Genomic DNA, 19199 nt, shown 5'->3' with positions numbered 1-19199 from the left:
AGAGGAGAAGGACAAGGAGGAGGACGACTCGGAGGAGAACAACAACCTCCCTACTCCTCACCCAAAATATGATGATATCATTATTTCTGATGATGATGCAGATGGGGAGGATAAGGAGAAAGAGGAGGATGAGGAGGAGGAAAAGGAGGAGAAGGAGGATGAGGAAGAGGAGGCTGGCAAACATGGGTGCTTTCCCTGCAAATGGAGACCCAAGATCAGATCAAGCCAAAAAACACCTGGCCTCCTGGGCAGACTCCTGTCATTCTGGAATAGGAGGATTATGAAGAAGGGCGTGCGTGTGGATGATTAAGTCATCGCATTTGTTGTTGCTTGTAGAATAAGTTAGAATAAGTTAGAATACGTTAGAATAAGTTAGTATGTTAAAAATAAAAATGTTGCGTTGCATTAAACACAGGATTATGTCTTATATTATCTGTGAAACTCAACAATAAATTCTCACCAGATCCTTCCATCACCAGGACCAACCCCACAGAACTCTCTGCCTGCTCCGTCCAACCATTTACTAAAAAACCCTACTTTACAGCAAACATAAAAAACATGGAACCTGCCGGCAGATCACTCACTGTATTATCCTCTACAACTTCAGCTGTTAGGCTGTTCCACTCATCTACTACCCTGTCACTAAACTAAAAGCTCTTTACTTTACATCTAAGCCTCTGGCCCTTTAGAATGACACTTTCTAATGACCTTAATGCTCAGGGCTAACAGTTCTGGCAATTAATGGCCAAAAACAGGTTCTAACTAGATAGCCGAATGCTTAGTAGGCAAACAGACTCTTCTTTTCGAAGAAAGGGGGTCTTCCAATAACGAGTGCAGACGGGGGGCATTGGGGTAATTACCGGATTGATGCGGCAACAAGGTGTTGTACTCGACGTAACCGATTGCTAGCTCTTTAGCTTTTATAGAACCTTAACGACGACGACTAAGGAATAAATATAAAAATATTGAAGTTGAACTGAAGTGACATCTGTAGCAAAAGCCATATTTTTGGAGCAAGTAAGATTTTGTCAAATTTTTCAAGATTTCTCAAGCTGAAAACATACTTCTGACAACAGATGTGATGTAGGTCATGAGAAGACATAAGAGTTCTGGAATTTGTATTTTTCATTTTTTTTTTTTTCAACTAGCGCTGCCAAATTAAAAAATCATGTATTTTTAACTCTGAAAACAAAATATTTGTTGCAGTTAACGGCTCGCTTGCAGAACACCGTGCTTTCAAGATCTTGGGGGGTCCTTATAAAAACTATGATTATATTTATTATAATATAATCATATTATAGTTTGTATATAAATGTATATAATATATATATATAATTTATTTATTTATACATATATATATATAATATATATATATATATATATGCCACTCCTGAAGCAAGAATAACAAGAATCTTGGGGGGTCCTTATAAAAACTATGATTATATTTATTATTATTATATTCAGGGCCGGACTGGGACTGAAAAGCAGCCCTGGAAACATTTGGAGAGCAGCCCCATATAGTTTATCTCGCGATTGAGCTCTTATACCCACACGCACCCCTTATACATACCCGAGTCACACTATTTGCCATAAAAATAACTATAAAACATTCTTTTTATCATATTATTTGTATTAAAATACCAGAAAGCAAAAGTGTTAAAAGGCCCTAATAAATGAAATATATTACACATAATGGAATCAAAACATTTACTACTGCAAACATTTTTAGATTGAGACATTTTTTGTTTTTGTTTATATTTCCTTTTATTTGCCAACCTGCCCCCCCCAGTTATGCACATCTGCCCCAGACTTGCCACTTTGCCCGCTTTTAACCCCCTATTATGCCCCTCTGCCTCCAGAAATGCCTTATAACCCCTATATGCCACTCTGCCATATAGGGGGTTAAAAGGCATATCACGCGAGTCGCTGTTGCCCAGAACCTGATGCAATCTTTCCCTTCCTCTAATAGGGTTACCAACAGCCCCTTCTACCTCCTTTTTATTTTCTTTTGCACAGAGCCCCATGTCAAGGAGCTTTCAATTACTTAAGTTAATAGAACCTGATTAAGTTAGTAGAATCTGATGTCTTTTCGTATTGCAGGGTACAACACAGATCAATTCTGGTGGAGTGCCAGACATCTGCCCCAGGCTTGCCACTCTGCCCCCTTTTAACTCCCTATATGCCCCTCTGCCTCCAGAAATGCCTTATACCCCCTATACGCCACTCTGCCATATAGGGGGTTAAAAGGCATTTATAGAGGCAGAGTGGCATATAGGGGGTTAAAAGGCATTTATAGAGGCAGAGTGGCATATAGGGGGTTAAAAGGCATTTCTGGAGACAGAGTGGCATAAAGGGGGTTAAAAGGCATTCCATGGGGCACTCCAGAAAAGCCTTATGCCCCCCCATATGCCACTCTGCCTCCCTGATATGCCTTATACCCTCCTATATGCCCCTCTGCCCCATGATATGCATTTTAACCTCCTATATGCCACTTTGCCTCCAGAAATGCCTTGTAGCCCATATATGCCACTCTGGCATTTAGGGGGTTAAAAGGCATATCATGGAACAGAGTGGCATATAGGGGTATAAGGCATTTCTGGAAGGAGAGTGGCATATAAAGGGGCATAAGGCATATCAGGGAGGCAGAGTGGCATATGGGGGGCATAAGGCTTTTATATAAAAAAAATATTATACAGTTTGTTAAAAAAATACATTTGTTTACTGACCTTCTACTTCTTCCACTTTGGGGCTTTTTCATCCTGGCCTCCGTCCTCTGGTAGCTGCAGGCCGCCGTTTTCTATGTAAACAGGATGTCAGTGACAGGACATCCGGTGCTCCAGCAGTCTGAGTGCGAGGGGGCGGAGTTTTCACCCCTCACGCTCCTCCCATCACTATGCGGCCATCAGATTAATGGAAATTTAATCGAAACGGCCGATGCGTGCTTTTTTAAATTGAATATGCCGGATCGGCTTGCCATATAAAGTAAAATAAAAAAAAGTATTAAAGTAGCTCCGGCCGGCGGTGTCAGCACGCATCGGCCGTTTCGATTAAATTTACATTAATCTGATGGCCGCATAGTGATGGGAGCAGCGTGAGGGGTGAAAGGTCCTGCGAGGTGGTGGAGCTTTCACCCCTCACGCTGCTCCCATCAGTAGGCGGCCATCACACACAGCTGCTTTAATACTTTAATAAAAAAAAAGAATTGAAGTAGCGCCGGCCGTTTAGATTAGATTTCGGGCAGCCGCCCGGCCTACGAATCTGCCGGCCCACCGGGAAATTTCCCGGTATCCCGGTGGGCCAGTCCGGCCCTGGTGACACTACCCATTTTGTATGGGCATGTGTTAATTTGAAAACACAGGTTAATTGTCCATGTGCATCAGTGGAAATGTCATGTATTATAAGTTTGAATGTGTTGTCGTACTTCCTAAATGCCCTTTATAAAAGGGATCATTACTCATTAGGACTCAAAAATGTCTTCTCCTTCCTCCCCTATATTTCTTTTTTCAAGGACCTCAAAATGATTAGTGGGTATGAGTATATCACTGAGCTTTCTAGCGCTAAAAATCACAATAATGTGTATATAAATATAAAAATATATATATATATATATAAAGAATTATATATAATACATACATATATATTTCCAATGAATATTAAATTTCTGTTTCTACAAGCCAGGAAGTATATGAAGATTCCATAATGCCCTTTGTTGCATAGGTTTGTAAAAGATATTTATTAATGATGGTCTACTAGGTTTGAAGGCCACCCACCAGAGCCGTCAGGAGTCGTCCTGACATGCGTTGGCAACATTTTGACAGATGCCGTTGGATTTGTGTCCCTCTTCAGGCCTTTTTCCATCTCTGCTTGGAAGCGAGTCATGATATCGAGTAATGTTTCATCTGATAGGCGCATGTGATACAAAAACCGGTCAACCTTAAAATGGAAAGCAAAAAAATAATTATCTAACCCTTTCCTATCAAACATTGCTGAAATACTTTAGTTATCATTCCTCTCCTGCAGTTACTGAAACATGTTAGCCCTCCTGTTCACACTAGAAGAGAACTTGTAATTGGGCTATTAGGTTGCTCTTCACAGAGCTTGCTAGAAATGATATGGAAGACGTGTGAGGAACTGACCTAACAAATATCTGTATAACCAATTATGTGTCTTTAGCACGGTAAAGAATATCCGACAAATTTATTGTTGCATAATTGTCTGTTAGAACTTTTGTGTTTTGTGTTGACATCTTTAGTTTATATTTTTAAGTTTAAATGTAATGATGTAAGTACCGTAGTTGTAGAGGGTACAGCTATTCCAAGGCAGCCCCACAACACTACAGAAAAATTATATAGGAGAACAGGAGATACATAGCTGGCTGTCTGAGCCCACGTTGCCTTCTACATTTCCCCCACATAGCTGGAACTCGAGAGCCTAAAGGTGTTGAAGCAGGTGTTGAATAGACATGGCCAAACGCTGGTCCTGTGACTGCGGAACGAGGAAACTGACCCGGTGACCCAAGGCAGCAGAGCTTCAACCCGAGAGTTCCCAAGTATAGTTAACAAAGCTTCTAACTGCCAAAGTACATTATTCATCCTTAATGTGAGGAAGCAGGAGGTACTTGTTTCTTTGATGGTACATTTCATTACCTTCACTAATAATGGAGTAGAGCAGCCTGACTATGCAGGGACGAGAGATATGTGTAAATCAGAATGTAACATGTAGAAGTGTCCTGAAATTCATTGAGCATTATCACCCCTGACATAAAAATCTTTTTTAAAGCGATTAAAAGTAAAGCAATAGAATTTTGTGATCAACAAAGTATTCATCTAACCACTTGAGTGATAAATTAACATAAAAGTGTTGTTCTACATCCATACATTGCATGCTCTGGTATATTAAAACAAATAACCCTTATGTGACGGTTCCTAGAGTCACCCTACCCCCTGTTAATGTTATCCAGTGACATGAAGCCTTTTTGTTAGTTATTAATAAAAATTTATTTTATTGCCTCATTTTCTAACTGTTTACACAGCACACTAAGGTCTGGGAGATAATCTAATCAAGACAATTTGTATTCCTTATTTTAGTGGCGTCTGTATCCTTTTGTATTGTTAATCCCTTTACTGCCCCTGTTGTCTCTGAGAGGCAGATTAAGGGGGCGGTTTGTATCCCAGTATCTGGTTTTATGTTAATGTGTGTTTTGCTGGATATATCCAGCCGTCTGTGTCTAAAATAAATCAGTTCTCCTCTTGGTTTACCTAAAGACTAGTCTTGCCTGGTTATTTGGGTACTGGATAGCGATATCCCTTTACTTTGCTTGGGGATATTGCCTACGGATTGCGGGGAATTATTGTCCTGAAGGGAGAAGTCGCTCTTGGCAGAGAGGGACAACCTGAGGTCCCTGGTCGGTCCGTCACACCTTAGCTGATCTTTCCTCTTACAACATAAACATTTAAAGCTTTTTCTACGGTCTATGGCAACAACCTAATTTTACTCTCACTGATTGCACATACCAATACATTTGACTTTTTCTCCTGAAGAAGCCAGCGGACTACTGGCGAAACGCGTAGAGAGAGTTTCCTCACCACTATAGCAGCTGATTTGGGACTGATTTTGGTTTACATTGCGTTTTTGCACACTATTTATGTATAATAAGCCTTGGCTGCCCATGTATTGCCGGTATACTGCTTTTCCTTACTTGGGCCACTTTTGGTAGGGACTGATCATTCAGACCGTGAACACCCCAAAAGAGCTGCAGTTTTTGGGGATACTGTGACCAAGTCGTCTAGCTATCACAATCTCCAGTATTAGAACTCTGATTTAAATATGTAGAGTTTGATTTATCTTCTCAATTTACTAGGGATTCTCAAAAAGAAGAAAAAAAATAGATCTTTTTGAGATCATTAGAACAATAATCTCAAGATTGTTCAATGCAATAGCAGCTTGCTAAGTGACAGAAGCTCTCACACCATCTCCAATGAATGAATCAGACCCTTGGACTGCTATAACTGGAAGATTTGGGGTCACTGACTAAAGATTTTGCATATGTGTTATTTGGAATCCAGCATGATGCCACCCTGACTGGATCTATTATATGCTTTATGTGGTTTCTATGTAGTCCCTTTTGGTGATTGTGTGTAGTGCAAAAATCAAGCAAGCTTCAGTGCTTAACAAGTACATTTTTAATCCTACCTTAAGACAGAGTCCTTACTACTCACAGTGAAAATGTTATGAAGTTCAAAAGTCTATCGGTCCCAATAATTTTAAATAAATTGAGAGCTTTGAATTAAGCCACCAAACTTACCTTTTTGATCTGATCTTCTTTGAGCTTTGTGAAGAAAAACGAGATGAGGTGGACAGCCAACATTTCCAAAAAATATGTCTTTAGGGCTTTGAGTAGCTATGGATTGGGAAAGGGGGTATAGATCAAAACAAATAAAATAAAAAATAGTCAAAGTAATAGGTATTACTTTGAAGAAAAGTCAAGGTGATCCCAAGTCATTCCTGTGGAGAGAAGAACCTAAAGGTTATAATCCAGAGTAAAGACAAAGGCTGAAGTGATTCACTAGGCTTGTTCAATCATTAACACCCTCGCTGAAGTTTTATTGCTGGTATGCGAGTATTGACCAAGCAGTAGGCCATAAATCATTTGCTTCTGGAGATTAAAAAAAACAAAACAAAAAAAAAACAAGTCCCCAATGATTAATCTTCGCTTTTCACACAAAAAAAAAAAAAATATTGAAAAGTTATACAAAGCGTACTTGAACGTTGTAGACCTCATAGCTAAAGGGTTCTGTCCGCTTATGATTTAGCTGGACTCTATTGAATTTACATAAAACTGAAAGTTCCTATGGAATCTGTAGGGAATTCTTGGGGGTATTTGCAGTTCTTACAGTTCAGTCAATATTGTTTTTGCTATGTTGTATGTGACAAGTGCAGATCACAGCGACTGTATTCTTGACAGCACTGTAACGTAGGTATAGAGTGCAGGCATAGTTATTTATATAGAACACAAATTATTGTTAGTGCTTACGCAAGAATGCAGAGGCATAAGGTAGAGAATGTAGAGTAGCACATATAGTCTAGATAAGATTATGATTCTATCTGGCTAACTTGTGGAACAAGGTCCAAGGTAACTACTGAAAGGAATATATAGCACACAGTCCACTATAGCACAGCGTTACTAGTTGCCGTCTAATCAATTATATATTTTTTATATTAAGTGCACTAATTAATTCAAAGCTAAGTATTGAGTACATTATGACACATTTTCCAACATAGCACATATACAGTATAATATAGAGTTTGTAGGAGGTAGAAATGTAAATTTGGTCTGTTCACCAACAGGATTTGTCAAAGAAATTATTAAGGAAAAAAAAAAAGACAAATCTTAAAAAAATGCATACCTGTCTTTTTATTTATTTTCTATTTGAAATGCTGTGTTCTAGGTGGCATATCACTTCAAAGAACTCTAATAAATTGTAAAGTGGAGTGATGGTAGAAAAAGTAAAGCATAGAAAATCCAAGACATAAAATTATTAAACATAATAATAATTTTTTTTATATAATAATAATATTTTAATAATAAAAAAATCACCACTACACTTTGTAGAAATGTTTTTATTTTTTATTTTCGTTATTTAAAATGAAATATATTCAAGTCCATTATTTTTTCCCTTTAAAAGACTTTGTTTTTGTTTCACTGGTCTGGTTTCCATTTTGACGTTTTAACCATTCTTTTTCCAATTGTTCCAGCATGTCTGAGGTTAGGAGTCCTTGTTCGACTAACTTAGAAGCCAGAGAGCCCTCAATTTTACGAGGAAACGGCTGAGACAGTTTGGCCTTTCTGACTTTCCTTTGTAGCTGAAACTTCCCATGAAGAGCCATATCCGTAAGAGCTCCTTGTTTGGGATCCTGTAGTGCAGCATTATCTTTCATCGTGACAGAAGCGTTAGATTCCGATGCTCGGATAAGCTTGGTGATGTTGTATACTCCCATTCGGATAATGGAGTCCAGTTCTTTTTGTATCTGTCTCACCAGATTAGCATCAGGAAACATGTCCATAAAGCGGTAACTGAAATACAAATAAACATTTCAATCATCAAAGCTATACCGTAAGTTTCAAAGTCTCTTCATAGACACACCAATCCTCTGCATTCAGAGACATTACATTTATTTATATAGCGCCTGCAGACTCTATCAGTGGAATAATTTAAAGTCACACACGACAGGCCCCTGCTGTTGCGAGCTTACAATCTTGTCGTGGTTGAGGGGGGGGGAGTGAAAGAATAGGAGAGGACTGCTTGGATGGGATAGGATCATCTGTAGAGGCTGTTAATCGTTCAGATGGCTTGATTAGGATGATGGTTGAGAGTGTTAGGAGGAAAGGATGTACACTTCTCAAAAAAAGGTGGGTTTCCAGAGAGCAAAGAGTACAAAGGAGAAAGTGTGACAGAATGGGTCAGGGAATACCAGAAAAGAGGTACATCACGGGTGAAATCCTGAATACGGGAGTGGGAAAGGGTAATGACGGTAGAAGAGAGATGCAGGTCATGAGAGGATCAAAGAGGGCAGTTAGGGGTGTATTTGGATAGGAGGGTATAGATATAGGGGGTGCAGAGTTGTTAAGGGCTCTGTAGGTTAGGGTCGGAAGTACATAAATTTAAGTGGATTCATGCTAACCACCATCAGTCAGTATTTATAAATGGTTATCGTCTTAGGCAAATATGCCTAGAGGTTTATTGCTTGTATTTTATTTTATGTTTTTAATTACTCCTGAAGAAGGCGACGTGCAATCGGCGAAACGCGTCGAGGGATTGTATATGATTTTTATCATCACTCCTGACTGAATTTCGTCTATACGCTTATGCACTACATTTTCTCTAGTAGTGCCACTTCAATTGTAAGTACATTTCCGTTATATCTCCACATGATTTTCTAAGATACCGCACCATTTGGGCTTGTTTTTTGTATCTGCAGCTGTTTAGACCCACTCCGTTTGGTCCTTTGATGAGCTCATTCTTCAAGTCCACTTGTGAGTGGTCCATACACTTATTTTTATAATTTTTATTCGAACTTATTACACTATTGTGTTTTTATTTTTTTCCTCATGTATATGCGCTCCATGTTACGTTGCTTAAATATGCCTGCTACCTGTGTAAAAGGTGCCAATAAATAAAATGACTTGCTCCCAAAAACATCATCACTGGTCCATGATGGATTCTTCCTAGATGTCTGGGTCACATGACTGATCAAAAATAACACTGAATGCCTCACCTTAGCCATAGATAAAGATCTAGGATATCGTGAACAGATTCCAGGTGCACTAAATCCTTGATGGTTTTGGGACACGTAACAGGCCAACTGATATGCCTACAAATCCAGTCAAACGTCAGAGGCTCATTCTTGCTGAACTGACGAGCAAACTAGAAGATAAAGAGAGGATTTTGATAAAAGAAGAGATAAAACATGGACAAGTTGCTTTGATTTGATGGAATCTGATGGAAAATAGAAATTGAAACAACAGAACATCATAAGAACATAAAAGGCTTTCACAAGCTTTGTCAAGGATTTGTCAACTGACATATAATAAAGTAAAGCAAAGGCAAAAATACGCACCACAAAGACCAGGTTCAAATCAATGTAAATTATGACAAAATCCAATTCTTTTGTCTTAGACATGCATTTGACAGCAAATAATTCAGGGAAATGTAACAATTTCTGTTTCTTATGACTAAAGTAGCTTGTACGCATTGATAGATTCAGGTTTGTCCAACACGGACGTATCATCAAAAACCAACATCACACGTTTTGCTCCCCAACAAGTGAGGGGAAACAAAGTGAACACTCAGTCTGAAGTATGGGGGACTCCGTGCATTAAGGTAGCTTATTTGAAGGGTCTGTATGTTTAATTGGTACTGCTCACCTTTAGAAGTGATGTACAGACAAACGGTTGTTTCCGGTTGATGGGTGCTGTGCAGAAAACATACCGAGCTCGCAAGTTCAGTGGAATGTGCTGAATCATGTCAGCGACGAACTTGAAATCATCAACATTACACACAAAATAAAGCCCATCCACTTGAGAAAGGCTGACAAAGATGTCCTACAGAAAAATAAGAGAACAACAAGAGAATGAAATGCTGGATTTGATAACCAGAATGCTGCAAGCTTGTATGGGTCTTTTCAACAGAACATCACGGTAAAGCCAGGTAATTGTGAGGTTTCATACCAAACTATATAAAAGGCTTGGAGGGAGATTTACTCATTCAGTGATGTTGGGGAGAGATCTCAATACTTATTCTAGCGAGACAAAGTGAAATTTCTCAAGGTCTGTCCCCAAGCTGGTATCTCACATCAGACCGATGCAAGCATGAGATGTGGTACCAGTGCTATCACGGAAATGGCGTGAAGGCAAAGAAACACAAGACAAAGTGACAACACTAGGAGAAACTAGTGTTCTGTATACTTACTATGAGATTAGACAGAGTAGCCTCTGGCAGGTGATAAGCAAACATTTCTATCTGTTCAGCAGTAGGATGCAACCCTGCAGTCTGAAACAATAAAAGGACTAAATGGATGTCAAATGGAAACAAATGATGTATTATATACATACACACTTGAAGATCTCTATATGCACAAGATGGTATGCAACACAAGAAAAAAAATACCATTCAGAGAAAGAGCTGTTCTTAGTTTGCCATATTTTTATCCATCTATGACTGATTTTGCCTTCAGAAAGGACCCAGCGAGGTCTTCACACTAAAGGGAGTGTTTGTAGCCGAGCTAAACTGTTATCACAATGCATTATAAAGTGCAAACTCTGATGTGTGTCTTCTGCAAGAAGGGCTAAGTTTGCCCCATATAATACAGCTAAATAAGCACCCTTGATGATTTATATGAATGGCAGGGTGCTGACCTGTTCAATTCACCCATAAACTCTTTGGTGAACAGACCCCAAAGTTTGTTAAGTTGATAATGATAATGTTTTGGTACACAAAGGGTTTTTAAATACAGCTCTGATTTCCTCAAAGGTTCTAGAAAAAGGCACTAAGGTTCTAAGGCACAGCGATATGAAGTGACTGCCAGGCAGGTTAAGAAGCAAAGAGGGATAGCGAAACACAGACTGTTTCACGGATCCCTGAAAAATCACTGCCCCTTAAACGTTAACATGTTCTGTAAATCAGTTACCTCGATGTCAGGGACAGATTTCTTCATTATCTCCTTCAGCAGCGGCAGATCTTCTCGGAACATGGTGGTGACTTCTCCGTCTTTAAATTGGGAGCTGAACCTGCCAGCCCGGCCTGCTATCTGTAAAGCCTGGGACGTGGAAATAGTATCGATCTCTCGCTCCCCCTTTTCATTGAGGTTCGGTTTGACCAGGGAATTAAAGATTATTCTTTTTATGCTCCTAAAAAACATTGCCAAATAAGATACTGATATCAAGATCTTCTATAGAATAGAAAGTAAAATAAGTTCTGCCCATCTTGATGCAAAACACCATGTTGAGTTATTCACAACCCGGCCTGTTTGGGTTCCCAAAAGTCAATTTATTTCTCAAATAACAATTTTCCTGGGAAGTCAGGCCCTTGATGATAAATATACCTTGGGTTCATTAGGAAAAGAATTAACTGTAAAAAGGGTTACAGGATAAAAGGCTTTTATTGTAAAATAAAATGGAGATCAAGGTATATGATTGTTGCAGTAGCCATATAGAGCAGAATATGTAATTTTTTATTCTGTTTTGCAAATAAAACAAATAGTTACTAAAAGTGAAGGAGACTAGATGTATGCTTCATGTCTTTTGGTCATCAGTAAATGATTGTAAGCATTGGGTTTGCATCCGGTTAAACATTACCTAGCTATCCTATTCATATAAAGGCATTTTTTTTAACCTTTGTGCTTAAATGCAAGACTGAACTAACCTGTTTCAGTTTCCATTTATCCCACAGAATGACATCATGTCAGAGAACAATGCTCCGAGCCACTGAATTACTTCAAGTCATGTCAAGTAAGTCACGTCAGGCAAAACTATCAGTGCTAATAATAAATAATTCCGGTAGTGTAGGGTCATAAAAATGGATACTTTTTTTTGGTCCGAACACATATCGCCAAGGGATGCGGAAGCGGGCAAATACATATGGGGGGATTCTGCAGACGCCCTACTTACATAGAGTGCATATGATGGCTTAATTTACTTTATTATATAAACCATATTAAAAAAAGCAAACTCCAGACAATCTGACCAGACTGGAAGACAAAAACACTGTTACAATGCTTATGGTTTCCCAATTTTTATTGGATCCTCAAATGACACAGGACGGATCTCATATATATCCGAGAGTGCATCACCTTGATGATGGGATTATTCCTTCAGTTCATTAGTGAAGGAAGTGCATTAACAAAAATAAAAGGTTAGAACACATTAACGTCACAGTAGCAGCACAAAGCAGAAAATAGACTACAATTGGATTAACTATTCAAATAAGCTCGTATAGTGCTTTTGCAAAATCACAAAGGGTTATCAAACAGATAGCGATTTATAAAGACTACGAACAGTATATGGGTTAGAATGAAAAAGTGTAATAGGGATAAAAGTACAACTGGTCCTTGAATAATGTCATTTTGTTCTACGGTGATACCCACACTCACACTCTGTGTCAATGTCTCTCTACCTTCTCCACTGACTGCTTCCTTGCCCATGTCTCCTTTGATTTTGCATCTTCTTGACAGTCATCTTTCTTCTATCTTCGTCCGCTTCTCCTCGTGTCTTAATTGCTTGATCCGTGAATCAAGCCTCCAGGGGCACTTTTGCAAAAGGGTGGAGCCTCTGGGAACATCCTCTCCCCCGATTGGAGGAACAGAGGTGAGGATGTTCCTGGAAACTCCATCCTTTTGCGGAAGTGTGCCAAGAGCCCTGATTCACAGGGCCAAGAAAGAAGATACTGGGAGAAGCGGATGAAGACAAAAGACTGAAGAACAAGAAGAAGCAAGATCAGAAGAGTATCTGCGAGAAAGGCAGGGACATGGAAGCAGTCAACAGAGAAGGTAGGGAGACTTTGGAATTTCGTTATACTTAGAATCGCAGGTTTCACACAGCTATAGGTGACGTTAAGTGAGGACTAGCTGTAAAATGAAGAGAACTGCTGCTGAAATCACATTAAATATCATTGCACTCACAAGTTAAGCCCCATTCCAATGGCATCTGTAGCAACCAAGATTTTGCAAGGATCCTCTGGATCATTGAACTTTTTTGCTTGTGCCAATTTAGTCCCTAAGGGAGAAAAATAAATAACTTGAATTTATCATTGTGCATATTACAAACTAGCAACTACTTTTATATTGGGATATTAGCTAAACATCACAAGTTTCAAAAGAGCTGAAAACTATCTTTATGATTAAACCTGAGATAAAAATGAAAATTACATATTTTGGTATTTTCAGTATTGTGGGTGGGCTTACTGACATCTTAAAAAAAAACATTGCTCACCTAAATCTTTCAGCAAATACATGTTTTAAGGTGCAGACATAGGACTATTCATCTGCTCTGGCCTAACTATTCATACAAGGCATGGTCTATGGCAAAGGTATACTGGTTAAAATAAAATGCACACAGTTCTACTAGACGTTAGCAGACATGTTTTGGAGAGCCATTATTACCTGGAGGCAGACTGCCATATATAACAGCGCATTCTAACCCTTGGGCTTCTATCCTCCGACTCACAGAGTAGATGTCATTCTTATTGAAACACACAATACAGTCCCCTGGCCGAAGGTTATCCAGGGATTCCATTGCCTGATCGAGAACTTTAAGAGGGGTCAGCCTGTCATATTTCCGTACCTAGAAAGCAAAATATAACCATAGATCTGCTGTAAACGTGTACAATCTGGCAACAAAGCCATCAATGCAAGGGTCTTAGAGTTTATTAATAAACCATACCTCAACTTCCTCTCCGGTGGTATACATCAGCTCGGTTACCAGGTTAATCGCAGCAGCTTCTCCACATATATGGATTTCTTCAGCACAAAGACCTAAAAAAAAAATCCAATACATGACAGAATTAGGCAGAATCAGCTAAGAGGAAAATATCACTGGCAAAAACGAAATGAAATGTAGATGACTTTGGGTCATTCTATATTTACACCATAGTAAATACATTTCACAGAATATATAACGTTAATTGGGAAAACACACACCATTAACAATGGCTCAAATCTCACTGTAAGCACTGTAAGGACCATGCCAATATAACCCATTGAAGCATCTCATAAATAAGAGGGTTTTCTTTCTTCATACGTAGCCCATCTAGTATAATTTACAAAATAACTAAAGTACATAAAACACGTTACCTAAAAGTGCTCTCGTCCAGGCCCAACCTCTAGAAAGATCTCTGATCATTTGGATTTCATCGATCACAGCCACCTCATCTAAAGAAAAATGAGAGAAAAAAATACAGCTAATCGCACCACCCAAACTATAATTACTGAATGCACCGCAATAAGGATTGACATGTCACTGGCTTCTGTATTAGATCCAAACGAGTAAAAGCAATTTCAAATTAAGATTGGTATTTCAGTTAACGCAATACCATTACATACGTTATGGGTAAAGGCGATGGAAAACCCTTCCACTTTAAATTAGTGGGGTAGTAGAAATATTAAACACTCATCTACAGATACCTTGTTGCTGCCACAACCACACGGGATTCTGGGTAGGCGCATGTAAACAAGGTCAACAAGTTAACGCAATGAAAGAGTGTGGAACGCACAGCGATTTACATTAGTAACAGCAAGGTCTAGGACCAGGGGCTTTGCATCTTGTCTTCATTGAGTGGTTTTTATAGCGCAATTGGGAAAGAAAAAAGATGCACCCAGTCTAACAGAATCAGAGAATTTCTAGTGTGCTACGTTATTATCATATTGTTTTCTATAGCGCCATCAGATTCCGCAGCGCTGTACAATTGGACATACATATAATAATGCACATAAACCAAAGCATGTAAAGAGGGCAGCAGTAAGACACTGGGAAGACTGGCACACTGAACTCAAATCTGCTATATAAAAATTATGTCACTGACCATAAAATGCACTAAAGGTCATAAACCAACAGTGGTGCCATCATCAGCGATTGTTCATCTGAAAAGTGACTGTTCATTAAACATACGTACAAGGCGTAGTCATGCTACACATCTCTATGGTGCATGCTGCATGTGCTGCTGGTTTGCCTTCCACATCTACGTACACCTGCTCTTCTCCAGTTATTAAATCACAAGGCACTCCCTGAAAAATGCATAAACATGAGGGTCCAAGAGCAAGAAAGCAAGGTAGCAAAGGATCAGACAGAAAGGCGTTGAGTGAAATCTGTATAAAAGCAACAAACTAACAAGGTGTGTAAATCTGTATAAAACCAGTGGAGGTGCAAGAGGAATTATCTATGTACGTTTTACAGGGGAAACCAAAAGAGGCTGCGTGAATAGACATAAAACCAATATTAGAAGCAAAAATGTCCTCTTCCATATGTGGTACATGCGGTAGGATAGGAGTACGTAACTGTAAATGTAGGAATTATATATCAGAGGAAATCAGAGAATTACTATAACCTATAATTTGTTTAACATGAGCTGTGCATTAGGAAGTCCGGATATGGAAAAGAAGCACTGATGGTTTCTAGATTTTTATTGCCCATGCTAAAGTTTTGGGGAGTACTGTAGAGTTCACTACGGTCTCATCCTTACAAATGTTCCATTAGTTTCCGAAACGTAACTTTCCTGGAGAAATTCATCGAGACAGAAAGGTGTACGGAAAAATAACAAAGATGGTGGAAAAGACGCCACTGCTTACCCAACATCCACAAAACTAAAGCCGGAGTGCAACTCTATTTTGAATTTGTCCGAGAGGGACACTTGGAAAGTACAGGATGAGATATTATATATATATATATATATATATATATATATATATATATATATATATATATATATATATATATATATATATATATATATATATATATATATATACACATATAATCACATATATTATACAACTGAAACCATACTAACCGAATCGTTAGTCCTCTGGAAGATCTCATGAGCTAGCAGTTTCAACGGGCCACAATATACTCCAGACTTTGCAGACAAGTATCTCTGAATAGCGTGGTGAGTCTTACCACTATTTGTAGGTCCGGAATGGAAAATAATTTTGCGCTGAATGGCTCTGGCTTCAGGATACCTATAAAACATCCAAAATAAATAAGTGTCTTTTCTAGATAATCGTTTTAAATCAAGGCATTATGCAGCATTCGCTGACGGCACTGTGCAGCACAAGCATGGAAACAGAAACAAAAACATATAACCATATAACTCCGTGCCCGTTACTGCAATGCTTACCAATTAGGGGGTAACCTTAAATCACTGATTTTGCGAAGATCATCCATACAATCCAACATTGGGAAAATCTGTTTCGCATGTCTCATGAAAAATGGGAAGAGATCATCAACATGGCCTACAAAAGTGAAATAAATGACAATTTAATTAGATGCACTTTCAATGTTTTATGTAAGCAAAGTATTCTGAATACATCACTACATCTTGTCAATGCTAAGCAATCTGGAAAGCTCCTCTATGCAGTATATCCCTAATATGGGTAATTTACTAAATTATTTAAATATAGTTTTCCCAACTCTCAAAAAGTTCCCTATAACTTTTACCTTTCTGAATAATATTGGGAACAAATGAAAGCATGATTTCAAGAAAACTCAAGGCAAAATATTGCATGAAATTAGTGGTCTGTGTATAATTTGATTATACTTGTTATATTTGTTAGAATACTTCCACTTACCAACCCCAACACAAATGTCATTCAGAACGATGTGCAGATCCACTTGTAATGGGTCAGTCTCCAAGACATGCTTTCTGAAGCTTATAAAAGCTTGGTGAAAGAGGCGAGCTGTGATGACAACAGAACCGGACAAATAGTCAGAGCGTGGTTTTTTGACACAGTCGGCTCCTGTAACGTCACAGGGAGTCTACAAACCTTGCTTTCAACTCCTTCATGCCCGAAGGTTTTCATAATGAAGGATCAAAATATTGTCATTTTTACTATATGTTTGGTAAACCACAATTCCCCTTTTCCATATTTGATGAACCGGCACAAATTACATATAATTTTGTTCAGGAAAAGTGGTGTTTAAAAACATAGGCATACATAAAACATAATATCTATTAGTGATAATAGATTAAAAAAATAACCTATACAAAAATAGAGAAACAAATCACGATTTTGCTTACATTTTCTTCCATACTGTAGATGGCGCAGCTGAACAATCACCCAATTTATCTTACTTCCTTCATGTTTATATTATACACACATATACATATATATATATATATATATATATATGCACACACGCATTTATATATTTTTCCCTTCATGTTTTTTATTTTATTTTTCCCCATTTTTGAAAGAAGAAACTATTTTTCTCCTCCTCCTGATCTGTTTGTGCTGATCAGCAAGAAGGGCTCCATAGCACCGCATTGCCCTATTGCAATAATCCCGATCAGCCAGCAGATGGGAGAACCCTGCTGTCAAGTGAATTTACTTGAGTGACTGTTATGCCCAATCAGTCAGCGGGAATTCTGTCAAAAAGGGAGATTCCCAGCTGTTGAAAAAAAGCCCGATGCCCAGTGTAGCGGCAGGAAGACGTATTATTCACTAAACTAGGTTACAACAGTCAACCACAGAGAGATAACCATATGTACCTTACGGAAAACATCTACTGAGGGCTGCATTAAAAATCACAAAAGCATTGCATATACATTTCCACAGGTCAATGAGATATCTAGTCCTCCTGTAACTCAATCTACTTAAGATAGCAAACAATACAGGATACAGCGCATCCTGCCAACGTGATTAAATTAGCAACATGTGTATATGGGACTTCATCTGACATCTACATGGTAAAACCTCAAGGGACAGGATACATTAGGAAAGTAGCGATGAGAAAAGTATGCTTATTAAACTAAAGAGATATGCATTACTTAAACATGCACATTAATACATAAAGCTCAACATTACTGCTTACCATCCAGTCCATTCTCTGATCCTAATCTCTGTATCTCTTTTCTTTTGTAAAACTTATTTAAAACCTTCAGCACCTCACCTATGAGAAGAATAATACGGTATTAGTGCGTGATTACGACAGGAAACCATTTCATCGCAAACACTGGCTGTATAATTTAATGACTGCTATAGTCATTGAAACCTAGGGTTTATGCATTGGAAAATGTACAGAATGATTTGATATGTTTGATGTTATGGAAATTACCCTTATTTAGAGGCTGTGTAAGTTCTGCCCCAATGTCAGTGTCCCCAGTTTCTGTAGGTTTGAGCTGCACTGGGAAAAACAGCGAGGTATCTGGTGATTTTCCACCTCCACCAGTCAAAGCTCTGCGCCCAGCATCTAGTCTTGTCCATCTTGGTACCGAACATAATGTTGGAACCCTGCGATCACCCGAACGCTGTAAGCTGCGAGCTACTGGCTGTAGGCAGCACCTAGCAAACTGCGGGATGCGTTTCAGATACATGATAGATGCGCTCCGACCACCAAACGCTCTGCTAATAACTTCCGAGCAGTCATAACAAATGTCCCATTGCAATCACCACTACAGCTGCATGTCCCCGGCAAGAGCATGGAACAGCGGCGCATTCTGATTGCGTCAGCGAGAAGGACCCCAGACTTAGGTTGCCGCGTCTTTGCCTGCGTGACTTTGGCAGGTCGTACTAAACCTCATGAGTGACATTCAAGGAAGTGCTGCAAACAGTTGCCATATTTTGCCCACTTAAACACACGAAAATATCCTAATTTAGGGACTGTTACGTTTTTACAATACAACAATATATTGTTTTAATGTTATGTTAGCCAAATATGTACCCCATATATTACTATTGAGATATTTCAGTGCAAATCCAAAGAATATGGTTACTAGACGTGTGAACTTTCTATATAATTATTGGTGGTTATCATAAAAAATCTTTAATAAATTTTAGGCGTATATTTCTTTTTATGTGCCCCAATTAATGAGTTGTTCCTAATATATATATTGTATGTGTGTGTATATGTATGTGAATATAAATATAATACACACATTGATTCTACCATTACAATACAGTATGCATACCTTCTTGATTTCTGTTTTTACTCA

General features: G+C 38.6%; 2 protein-coding genes across 2 annotated transcripts in view; both read right to left on the bottom strand.

Annotated features, from left to right (window-relative positions):
* The window catches only part of LOC149298919 (hexokinase HKDC1-like), a 31038-nt gene extending 24671 nt beyond the window's left edge, over positions 1 to 6367 (bottom strand). The window contains exons 1-2 of the mRNA XM_089486776.1: positions 6305 to 6367; positions 3771 to 3933 (exon numbers count right to left, since the gene is read on the bottom strand). Of these exons, the coding sequence (XP_089342902.1) occupies positions 3771 to 3933; positions 6305 to 6367 (226 nt within the window). The remainder of the gene's footprint in view (positions 1 to 3770; positions 3934 to 6304) is intronic.
* A 1298-nt stretch (positions 6368 to 7665) lies between these two features.
* Positions 7666 to 18581, bottom strand: LOC149298918 (ATP-dependent RNA helicase SUPV3L1, mitochondrial-like). Its single transcript, XM_089486775.1, has 15 exons — positions 18323 to 18581; positions 18080 to 18157; positions 16837 to 16944; positions 16386 to 16500; positions 16059 to 16227; positions 15165 to 15276; positions 14347 to 14424; positions 13937 to 14028; positions 13657 to 13837; positions 13177 to 13270; positions 11188 to 11407; positions 10470 to 10550; positions 9926 to 10102; positions 9277 to 9425; positions 7666 to 8074 (listed from the first exon to the last, which is right to left on the bottom strand). The coding sequence occupies exons 1-15, from the start codon at positions 18579 to 18581 to the stop codon at positions 7666 to 7668; spliced, it is 2322 nt and encodes a 773-aa protein (XP_089342901.1).
* Positions 18582 to 19199: the final 618 nt, after the last annotated feature.

This window comes from Sceloporus occidentalis, unplaced genomic scaffold (genome assembly GCF_023333645.1).
Source record: "Sceloporus occidentalis isolate IW3139 unplaced genomic scaffold, rSceOcc1.0.p SCAF_30, whole genome shotgun sequence".
Lineage (NCBI taxonomy): Eukaryota > Metazoa > Chordata > Lepidosauria > Squamata > Phrynosomatidae > Sceloporus > Sceloporus occidentalis.
The sequence above is the reverse complement of the archived record's forward strand: the minus strand, read 5'-3'. Positions and strand labels throughout refer to the sequence as shown.